Below are 11542 nucleotides of genomic sequence, written 5' to 3'. Positions count from 1 at the left end.
GGAGACAAAAATAAAATTTCACTATAATTTGAATATTATACCAATAACTTGAAGGTACTCTCACATATCCAAAGTCCAAATAGATCCTCAAGGGTTACAGCTTACAAGACATTCTAGCTTCGTTTCCCTAGTGTCTGCGCACACAGAAAAAGCTCTTATTCTCACTTGCCCACTACCACTCTTCCCTACATCTATTTAAAACTAGAGGTTCAGACGAATTGGAAATAGTTTTAGGACTCTCAGCACATGAAACTTGCTTGGTCAAAAATAATGGCAAGCATATATTGCCAATGGAGTCATCCATTTCGGCTACAATGAGAAATCCAATTTTGACTTGTATGACAGGTGGCTGTTCCTTACTTTTTGACAGTACAGGACAACAACATCTACTGTTGGCTTGTGATGTCAAGCCACCGACAATTCAAGCCATTCTAACCATTTTCATCCGCACAAACTTTTTGATACAATTCCTGAATGTTATGTTCCCAAAGTTGTATTTAGAGGTTGCCTTAAATCCTTCTGTTATGAATAAATGGCTTTGTTTGTTGACCATTGAGTTAGTAAACCAAAAGAAGCTTGAGTTCTATTCAGATTCAAGTTTTCTCAATATCACACACACATGGAGAAATTCATTAGTATATTGTGGAAAATCTAATTACACAGATGGTTCAAGATGATACAAAACTAAAACAAGACTTTCAAGCCCAATGTTCCTCTGTTTCTATTTCAACCATGAGTGAAGCTGTTCAGGAAAGGCAGGTGCATTCGAGATGTTCAAGGGTTGGTCATTGGTGCAAATTAAGTCTGTTAAGGTGTAGTGCTTGGGTACAAGGTTAGATTTTATGATGGAAGCTGCTAGAAACTTGCAATGGTTATATTTCTGGAATTCAATTGAAATGAGAAACCTATTGTCCTGTTTCCCATTTAAGTTCTTCACTTATTTTTCGGTGAGTACTGCTTACCCTACATTTTAACACGGTTTTCAAAGGTGTTTCTTTGATTAACCATTCATTTGCAAATTTAATTTTATACCTGTATTTCCAATATAAATATATATATATTTTGGTTATGTTTTCTCACCTTCTGTTTTTCATCTCTCTGTTTCCTGCTTCTGCATCAGGTTAGCAATGAGATTTTTTATTTATTTATTTATTTATTTTTTAAATTTTAAATATGCTGTTGCAAAAATGTTTTGGAATACCATATGTGAATCATGATCCCAATAGTCCAGGCCCACTAACATAAAATAGATTGTGCGTTTTGTTAGAGAAGGTCGGAGGTAAGTGTAATAAGTTTGGTACTATACTTGTGTGAGAAAGTTTTACTTGCAAATACATCCGAGGACATAGACTTGACTATAAAAAGATACGAGATACTGACAGTTTCCAACCTGTGATATACATTTGTTTCTGATGACTTTCTGGTTACCTATCCATGCATGAGACAACAATTTTTCTATTGGCTGCTCCATATTTTATAAAATTCGATCAAATCATAAAGACTTCATTGATTTTTCACATGTATGTAAAGTAATATACATTAATATGTGTGTAATAAAAACTATTCATCTTTTAAATGTGAATATTTTTGCATCAATTGTAAATTTATGTTTGAAATAGTGTGAATGAAAGTATATTTTATCTTGATGAAAATCGTGGAAACGGATGTTCAATACTTCCCCGTCAATAACATTTCCCATCAACTTCAAAGGAAACTTCCTAGTAAGTGGTTAGTAAGAGGCCAAAGAATTTTGAATGCCCACTTTCTGGCTCTTCTTATTAAAATTCGATAGAAGGTTAGCTTTTCAAATCTTGCTAAGAAATCACAATGGCGTTAAAAGTTCTTTCAGCCCTCGACACTGCAAAAACTCAGTTATACCATTTCAAGGCCATCATCATAGCTGGTATGGGCCTCTTCACTGATGCCTACGATCTCTTCTGTATTGCTCCGATTATGATACTCACCGGACGCGTCTACTACGAGAAGGAGCCTGACTCCAAAAAGTATGTGATCCCACCAATCGTAGTGTCCACCATAGTGGCTATCGCTCTTTTGGGTACTGCGATTGGTCAACTAGTATTTGGAAGGCTGGGTGATAAAATAGGTAGGCGCCGCGTGTACGGGCTCGCTTTGATGATCATGGTGCTGAGTTCCATTGCATGTGGGTTCTCTATAGGCACCACAAGGACCTGTGTTCTGGTGAGTCTGGGGTTGTTCAGGTTCATTCTAGGCTTAGGGATCGGTGGCGACTATCCCTTGTCGGCTACGATTATGTCGGAGTTTGCTAACAAGAGGACGCGTGGTGCTTTTATAGCTGCTGTGTTTTCAATGCAAGGCTTTGGGATCTTGGCTGCTTCGACGGTCACCATGGTGGTGTGTGCTATATTTGACCGTGCATCGAATTTGTCGGCAAATTATCCAACGCCCAAGGAAGCAGATCTCGCATGGAGGTTGATACTAATGATTGGTGCAATTCCCGCTGGGTTAACATTTTATTGGCGAATGATGATGCCCGAAACTGCTAGGTAAATATTTGAAAATTTTTATATTTGAAAAATTATTGTTTTACTTTCTTTGATGAACATTTTATACCGGGATGGATCCAGATTCCAAATTAGGGGCTGTATAAAATGAAAATTCAAGTAGTAATAACAAATGAAAGGAGTCAATACCATATTTAAAACCGTTTCAATTAAGCCAAGAAAACAAAATATTTAAATACCGATTTAAAGTTACTGCTACTTTTTATATATATATATATATACACACATGGTATAATCCCAATCTATTAGCCTAATATATAGTAATATAAAAATATATTATACTAGAATTATATTATCATTTATATCTCTAGCTACCACAATCCCACTAATCCCATGGTTTTAGTTTTCCCACCCATCTACAAGCCACGTTTTTTTTGTTTTCAACTCTAGCTATTATCCTCCTCCAACCATTCCTTATCTTTTAGACTCTTCTTTGTTTTTTCCCCCACCTTTTTCACATCCATACGATTAATCATTTTTACTCCCTTTCTTTCATCAGCTTGTTTTTCATTCTTCGTTTCATCTTCTTTCTTTTTCTCTATTTCGTCCACGGTAAATTTTCTCTCTCTCTAGTGTCCTTCAAAACATCAATTATGTACGTGTTGTGCTGCTGCAGTGACACTATTTCTCTGCCTCTCTTTTCAGTTTAGCGTCCCTCACTCTCTCTTAGTTATTTGTTTTTTCTTTGGGAATTTGATGGAAGCACTGAAAATTTAAATTCATAGATTAGTTTTGTTTCAAAAAATTTTTAGGGCTGGTTTTTGTTTTTCGGTAAAATTATTAGATTGGGCTAAATGTGATTTCATTATTGGGCTTATTTTTTTAGAGTTTGCTATTTTCAAAGGAGCTAAAGAATGGTTCCATCCCTGGTTTATACATACCATATACCCACTTTTATACTGATCATCTAAAGTTTTAAAAGATGTCCGCATTTAACACATAAGGTGTAAGTTTGCAAAAATTAAAATTATTTACATTTTATTTCTTTTATAACTACACATTTTATCATAACTTGTACATGTCTTATCCTATGAAGAAAGAGTAGAAGAATGTCTTAATTAATTGAGTGGGAGAAGTCCATGAAAATTCCTAAAATAGAGATCTTTAGTTCAGCCTTATAAATTTTTTAGTACTAACCATTAATTTTCTTTTTTGGAGAATAGTCACGAAGTAACTTAAGCAAGTATAAAACCTTCATTCAGTTTACACAATAAAATAGAAAAATTCTGTATTTTTTTCTTTTCTATTAGTTTCTTTAACACATTTATTTATATATAGTTTTTTTAAAATCACTTTTATTCTAAACACAATTATATTTTTTTTCAATTTTTAACAAATAAATAAATTTCTAAGCGCATATTAACCATAATATGCCCATAAAGAGAGGAGATCCCAAACGGCCAGTTTTTTAATTTTATTTTATCTGGTATTTGAAAGATAGGAAATTTGAACACACTAAAAAGTATTAATAAGTTACAAAGTTGTTGACCATGTTGCTTGAAGTTAATTGACTTTGTACGGCCTATATTAAGTTTTAGGCGAAGAATATTGCGTCTTAGTTAGACATTTACACGAAGAATATTGTGCCTTAGACTTTTACAACAAGAATATTGTGTCTTAGTTAGGCTTCTACAAGAAGAATATTGTGTCTTACTTAACAGCCACTAAAATATTTGGACAGGCGTGTCCATTGGGTAGGAGCCTAGCTGGGTAAGAGAAGATAGCAAAACTAAATTTATATTTTATACTCGTTTTATACAAAATCAAATTTAATGCATCTTTATTCTTAGAAAAAGTCACAATTATTGGATGGGAATAGGTTTCAAACGACCAATTCTTCTTTATGTGTCCATTAAATCATATTCTTCATTTGTTAATATACATATTGAATTCAATTGAGAATATATATAGATGAAATAATAAAATAAAATAGGCTCAATAATGTCCACACCTAATCTCCTATTATGATATATTCCACTTTTAAGCAGGAAAAGTCACATAGTTCATCGCTAGTAGTTTTGACGATAAATTTTCCGTTTTACAGATATTGTGCAAAGCATTGTGGTTTATAAATTTTAATTCTGGTTCAAGTGACAAAGCTGAATTGCTCGTTAAAACCGTTGTATGTTACAACCATATGACATTTTTTAAAAATAAAACAATAGTCCTAGAGTTTTCAAAATGGAAAAAGATTAATTGAAATGGGGTTTGGGAAGCCTGTGACAATTTCAAATTGACTTATTAAGCTCTGATCTTAATCTATGGATGATAGTTTATCTCTTTTAGTTATGTTTTGTTTTTCATCTAGATACACAGCTTTGGTGGAACAAAATTTCGTCCAAGCGGCTATGGACATGGAGAAGGTGTTAGAACTTCCAATGAGTCAGATTGTGGAAGATGAGCTATTGTTACCTATTCCACCATCATATCCCCTCCACTCCAAGCAATTTTTCCGTCGCCATGGTCGTGATTTATTCTCTTGCTCCTTTACATGGTTTCTTCTTGATATTGTTTTTTACAGTAGCACCCTCTTCCAGTCTCATATATATAATCAGCATCTCCCAAAGAATGAAGAGATGAATGCCTATCGACATGCTTTTGAGGTTGCAAAACTCCAAGCAATTATCGCAGTTTGTTCTGCAATTCCAGGCTATTGGTTCACTGTTTATTTCATTGATAGGATTGGAAGGGTCAAAATTCAAATGATGGGTTTTTTCTTTATGGCAATGGTTTTCTTAGCACTGGGGATACCCTATTACGAATATTGGGACAAAGAAATAAATAACTCTAAACCCAATAAAGGTTTTTTAGTCCTCTATGGCCTCGGCTTCTTCTTCTCAAATTTTGGACCGAACACTACTACTTTTATAGTTCCAGCGGAGCTTTTCCCAGCAAGATATAGATCAACATGTCATGGCATTTCTGGGGCTATTGGGAAGGTAGGGGCAATTATTGGTTCTGTAGGATTTTTATGGGCTTCAAATGGGAAAAAAGAGACTAAAGAAGCAGAGGGTTATCCTGAAGCACTTGGAATGACTGCCTCATTGATAATACTTGCTGGAGTTTGTTTGCTAGGGATGGCGGTTACATTCTTTTTCACTCGTGAAACTATGGGAAGATCGTTAGAGGAGAATGAGAATGATGATTAACCTAATTAGCTGTGCTTATCGAGAATAAGTATACAGTTAATGTTATTTTCATAAAGATCAAGGTTTTATCTGTTTTATGTCAAAAGTCCAAACCATGTTTAATCCTCATGATCTCCCTTCATGCTAGAGTGAATTGTGCGATTGAGGTACAACAAAACTTGATTGAATTGAAATATTCTTTTAAAATTGAACTTCCTGTATGTAGAAAACTAGTTATTTGTTTGCACTTTGCACATAGTAATTTGTACGTCATATTCCTTGTCAAAGTAACATCTTTGTACATTGTTATTGATATAGTCCAATAAATTTTACATCTGTTTTGTAGTTTGTAACAATATATCCTAAATATTCAAGCAAGTCATCAAGATTTTTGTTCCAAATGGTTGTAAATTTTAAATTATACAATTTATTAAGTTGTTTTACACCAAACAAAAAGTAGTAGAAGAATTTGTCCCCAAAAAAAAAGTAGTAGAAGAAGGTCATATCCTATAATTAAAACTCCTGTCAAAATACACGCACGCCTATGCACTCACATACATAACCGTTAGGGCCGGCTCTCCCACTAGACCAATTAGGCAATTGCCTAAGGCCCCCAGGTGGAAGGGGACCCCAAAATTTTAGAAAAGAAGGGGTAGTAGGGAAAAAAAATTTAGTTTTAGATGAATCTAAAAAAATCCAGCACATCCTTTTGACCAAAAACAAAAATTCTGGTATATCTGGTTAAACATTAGTAGCACAAAAAAGTTCTTTGGTCTAAACAAAATCAGTTGTCCCAAAAATAATATAATTATCCTCTAGACAAACAAAAATTCAACAAGATAAACTACAAATCTGGTTTAAGGAATTAACCACAAAACAATCACAAATCAAAACAAATAAAAAAATCTCAAATCCCTAAAATTTTTAACTTTTCTTTTTCTAATTCTTGCTCTGCTTCTTTCTCTTAGCTCTTGCTCTCTGCCTCTCTCATTCTTTCTCTCCACTATTGCTGGCCCAAGCTTCCTCTGATCTAAATTATCCGATCACATTTGATCTGAAAACTCCGAACTGAGTACTGAGGAGTGAGGACTACGTTTTTTTTTTTTTTTTTTTTTTTTTTAGCTGCAGATGAGTTTTGACTTTTGAGGTATAAGGCTTGGCTTTCTTTACTTTTTGTTTGTTAAGAGTGGGCCTGTTTTTACTTGAGTTATGGCTGGCTGTTTGGGCCTGCAAGATAATTTTTTATTTTTTATTTTTTTTGGGTTATAGGTGCAATAGGATTTGTTTTGTGTTTTTTGTGGGTGGGTCTTATTAATAAGACTTGTGTGGCCATCTTCTTGGCTGGGCTTGTACTTTTTGTTATGATTAGGCTTAATTTTTTTAAATTTATATATATATATATATATTAGATATTGGTAATATAATGAATAATTCTTTATTTATGCAGGTCGAGATTGCTAAAAACTTGTTATTATTCGGTGAAATTATAATAATACTTTTTATATAAATCAAGTTCTATTTCTCATTTGCTCTACACTTGAAAGTTATTTTCTAATTTAGTCTTTATAAATATATTGTTTGATTAGAAATGTCTACTAGAAAATATGCATTTGGATGTGAAAAACTTAAAAAAAATAAAAAATAATAAAAATAATTGAGTCTCAAAAAGGATCAATAGATAAATTTTTTATTAGTAATAAACAAAATATAACACAAAATTTAGATGAAAATATCACAAATGAGTAAGAAATTCACCAAAAAGAGTTAGAAGATAATGAAATGATACAATTGCAAGATAACAATGATGTTCAATTTTGCAATAAAACAAATCTTGATAATGAACTTCAAAAGAATTTAGAAGAAAATGAAAATAATGATGAAAATGTCACAAATAAACAATTTCACCATAATGATGTTCAACTAGAAGAAAATGAAAATAATAATGACATGTTGAATTATATTCCTTCAAATATTTATGATCCAGGTAATTGGAAAAATATTGACACAAAATTAAGAGATTTATTAGTAGAAAGAGGTCCAATTAGAGACAATGATATGACTAGATGATGCTAGTTTACAAAAATACTGTCTTAAACTTGAATCTTTTCTCAAATATAATGTTTATTATAATATTGATGGCTTAGATTTATTTTCAAAGTTAAACGTTTTAAAAGAAATTTTACAAATAAAATATTATACTCTAATTGACATACTAAATTATATAAAAAGATTAAATTCATTTCCAAATACATGCATTGCTTATAGGATTTTACTAACAATATCTATTACAGTTTCTTCTACAAAAAGAAGTTTTTCAAAATTAAAATTAATAAAATCATATCTAAGATCGACAATGTCCCAAGAAAGATTAAGTGGATTAGCTGTATTATCGATTGAAAATGAGATGTTAGAAGAACTTGAATACAAAAATTTAATTAGTCAATTTGCATCTCAAAAGGCAAGAAAAATATATTTTTAATGAAATATATTATAATATAAAAATATTAAATAAATATTAATTTAATTAATACATAAGTATAAAAATGCCTCATTTTAGTTCTCGCCTTAGGCCCCAAAATGTCTAGGGCTAACCCTAATAACTGTGCTCATATACACATATTGTACTTGAATTTACTATGAAAAATAATAAACTATTTATTCATGTGAATATTAAGTGGTATTTTTATTTTGATAATTGGGAGAGAGGATATTTAAATTCTTGACAGCTTCTTTAAAAACATTAATATATGTCAATTGAACTACAAGACTCTTGACAATATTAAGTGGTTTTTACTATAGTAGCTTGTTTGGGAGGGAGAGGAATTGAATGGAAATAAATATTTTGAAATATTGCTTCCATTCTCTTATATATAATTTTTAGAGATTAAATTTTGTAAAGATGTGGTTTTTTTTTTATCTCTTCAATCATAACATGTCGTATCATCATATTACATATTATAGAATAGTCACAACCATACTCAATCAATTCTAATATCTATTTGAAAATCCAACTTTTTTTTTTAGTAAATAGTAATACTTATTAGAACACACACGAAAATAATAATATTAGTATTTTAAACAAAGTTTATAATACATTATATAACTAGAGTACAAATACAAAAGGGTCTAATATTTGTAGATGTAGATTGGGGTTATAGACTTAGAAATGTGAATTTATTGAGATGTTATTATATGTGGTAAGATGTATTAAGTTTTAAGTAAAAAGCTGATATGACATCTTTTAATAGATGGTGTAAAACATAGGTTTTATACCTCAACCTTACCAAATTTGGACTCTAATTTTTAATAAAGGAATGAAAAATATCATTCACTTACTCACTTAGTAGAGACTGGTGGATGCACTGAATGCGTATGGGTGCCTCACAACTTTCCTTAGTATATTTTGACTCCCGAACTTGTTCTTGGTGGAATGTAAACCATTTTTATTTCTAAAGTTATTTCTTAAAAATGGACTTTCATTTCTTATTTTATTTTCCCTTCAAAAAATATAAAATTAATTGTTGAGTCATAGAAGTTAAATCTTTGAAAAAAAAAAAAAACTCTTAGTTTCAAATAAAACTCCAAAACAATTTATTTTCTAAACCCTTTCGGGGGAGGCGTCATAAGGCGGTGTCTACAGATTTGGATGTGGAATATTAATACTTAGAGCATTCACATCAATCTATGTAAAATAGAAAAAAAAATGTGTAAAATTTATACAATTTTTTCTAAAAATGATCCACACAGTCCTTGTATAATTGTGTAAATTTATACTAATATTATTTGTGGTGGCATATTCCCAACAACCTGGGTTGATTGGGCTCAATCCCCCAATTTATTTATACTCTAGGTTGGGTTTAGCCCACAATGGGAGATTCTTGAAGCATTTTGTATTGAGGTGGACAACACCCTCATTCTATTTTACTATTGGACTGCTTTGAACTAAGCCTAGCCAAAAAGGCTCCCAAATAGCCGAGTTCCCTACTTGAAGTCCGAGCAGGACTTCAATATTCCTGAGATTGTATTCTCGCCTTTCTCTCATGTATCTCTCTCTTTCTAGTTTCATTCTCCCCCTTCTTTGTTTTTCCTCTCCCCTTTTATACCCTCCCCTTAGTGGAGCCCTTATGATGGCAGAATATTCCACACCTACGTGTGTCCTACCACCTTTTAGACTTAAGTAGATCCTTGTGTCTATAATACCATTCCTACCTATCAAATAGTTTATCAGAGGTGGGGCCTGAAACTCTGATATTGTGAAGGTCACTCAGTAACTTGTGCCTGACACCAATTTTTGTGCTCGGCAAGGCGTTCGTCCTCATATTAGCACTTGTCCTTGGTAGGGTCGGTTGTCATTGATGAGACCTTTTGAGGTCCATCATCTCTATCTATGTTCCACTTGGCTAAAGTGGAAGGCAATTAGGACCAACTGAATCTGGATGGGCCAAGTCCAAGTTAGGGGTGGGCCTTTCTTTTTACCCCGCTTTACATTATTTATTTTGTATTTAGTTGTTTATTCTTTCTTTATGTATCTCAAGAATGAAGGAAGTGAGTGAATGATGATTGTTGTGTGTGAAAAAAGAGAAACAATTAAAAAAATCAAGAAAAAATTTGATATTTTAATAAAATGTAATGTAAAATAGATAATTTAATATAGGGTGTTTGAAAGAGTGGATATGCAAAATAGAAAAAATAGGTTCTGATAGGATTGACGAAATTGTCTACAGACGAGATAAGCCTTACTGACGAGACCATCCCCCAGTGAAGAGCCTAACCCCTACTCATGTCACTGACGAAGATAGCTGGATCATTCAATGCCACCAATAACGCCTCGGACGGTTATAGGACCAACTGTACAGACCGTTAAGAGCACATTAAAAGCTCCATTACAAGGCAGGTGGCGTTACCAAAGGAAGACATTAACATCACTATGCCAAGCACAACGACTAGAATCCAGAGCAACATATACAAAGCTCCCTACACTGCCACCACAAGGTACACAAAAAACACATAGATACTCTAAAACAATAGCGATTGCCATTTTACTGTTTTGTTTCATTTTACAATATCCTCTCCCGTTCTGACTTTGGCATCAGAGGCATTGTGGCAGGCACCACATCGGTGACCATCGTTACGGAAGCAGTCTCGTCAACTTCACAGGCATCTAGGCAAGGATTTGGATCCATCTGGGCACGTTCAATTCGACTGACGAAGTCGCGCTTCATCAGTTTGGCGCCGTCTGTGGGAATGACATTTTCAGATTCATATTTGAAAACGTAGTTTCCATCAACTTCTACATTCAGATGGAATCCAATCCAGATTCCGCAGCCTTGGCCCAGGAAGTTCAAGCTCTTGCGGCCACCATTGAAGAACTTACCAAACAAAATTAGGAAATGAAACTACGACTTCAATAGGTCCAACAGGCTCAATAGGAGGAGAACCGATCCAATGATAACATGGAGGGAGAAGGGGATAGCCATAGGAGGAGTATTCATCAAAGACCAATTACTCCGAACGAGCAGAATTCAGATCTCCTTCGAGAGATGAGGAAGGAGATGGACGAATTGAGGAACGCCATTAAGGAGAAGATGGACCGAAGCATAAACAGAATGGTAAGGACCACGGATTCGCCTTTCACCACGGCGGTACTTGATTGCCCCGTACCGTCAAAGTTTCGTTTACCTCAACTTGAGCTGTTCGACGGACTCAGAGACCCTCAGGATCACCTTAATACCTTCAAGACGACGCTAGGTCTTCAACAGCCACCCGATGAGATACTGTGTTGTTCCTTCCCTACCACTCTCAAAGGAACTGCAAGGGAATGGTTCACAAAGTTGCCGACATCGTCCGTTGACAACTTCGAGCAGTTGAGCA

The 11542-nt window shown here is 33.6% G+C and overlaps 1 protein-coding gene across 1 annotated transcript; it reads left to right on the top strand.

The window, feature by feature from the left end:
* The first annotated feature begins 450 nt into the window (after window positions 1-450).
* Window positions 451-5982, top strand: LOC115974702 (probable inorganic phosphate transporter 1-8). Its single transcript, XM_031095181.1, has 2 exons — window positions 451-2525; window positions 4852-5982. The coding sequence occupies exons 1-2, from the start codon at window positions 1828-1830 to the stop codon at window positions 5690-5692; spliced, it is 1539 nt and encodes a 512-aa protein (XP_030951041.1). The 5' UTR covers window positions 451-1827; the 3' UTR covers window positions 5693-5982.
* The last annotated feature ends 5560 nt before the right edge of the window (window positions 5983-11542 follow it).

The sequence above is a fragment of the Quercus lobata genome, chromosome 2 (genome assembly GCF_001633185.2).
Source record: "Quercus lobata isolate SW786 chromosome 2, ValleyOak3.0 Primary Assembly, whole genome shotgun sequence".
Taxonomy (NCBI): Eukaryota; Viridiplantae; Streptophyta; class Magnoliopsida; order Fagales; family Fagaceae; genus Quercus; species Quercus lobata.
Note: the sequence above shows the minus strand (reverse complement) of the source record. Positions and strands in the feature narration are given on the sequence as shown.

Coding starts and splice junctions, on each gene's coding strand:
- LOC115974702 (XM_031095181.1), top strand. CDS start 1,828: ATGGCGTTAAAAGTTCTTTCAGCCCTCGACACTGCAAAAACTCAGTTA. Junction 2,526..4,851: donor ATGATGCCCGAAACTGCTAG/GTAAATATTTGA, acceptor TTTTTCATCTAG/ATACACAGCTTTGGTGGAAC.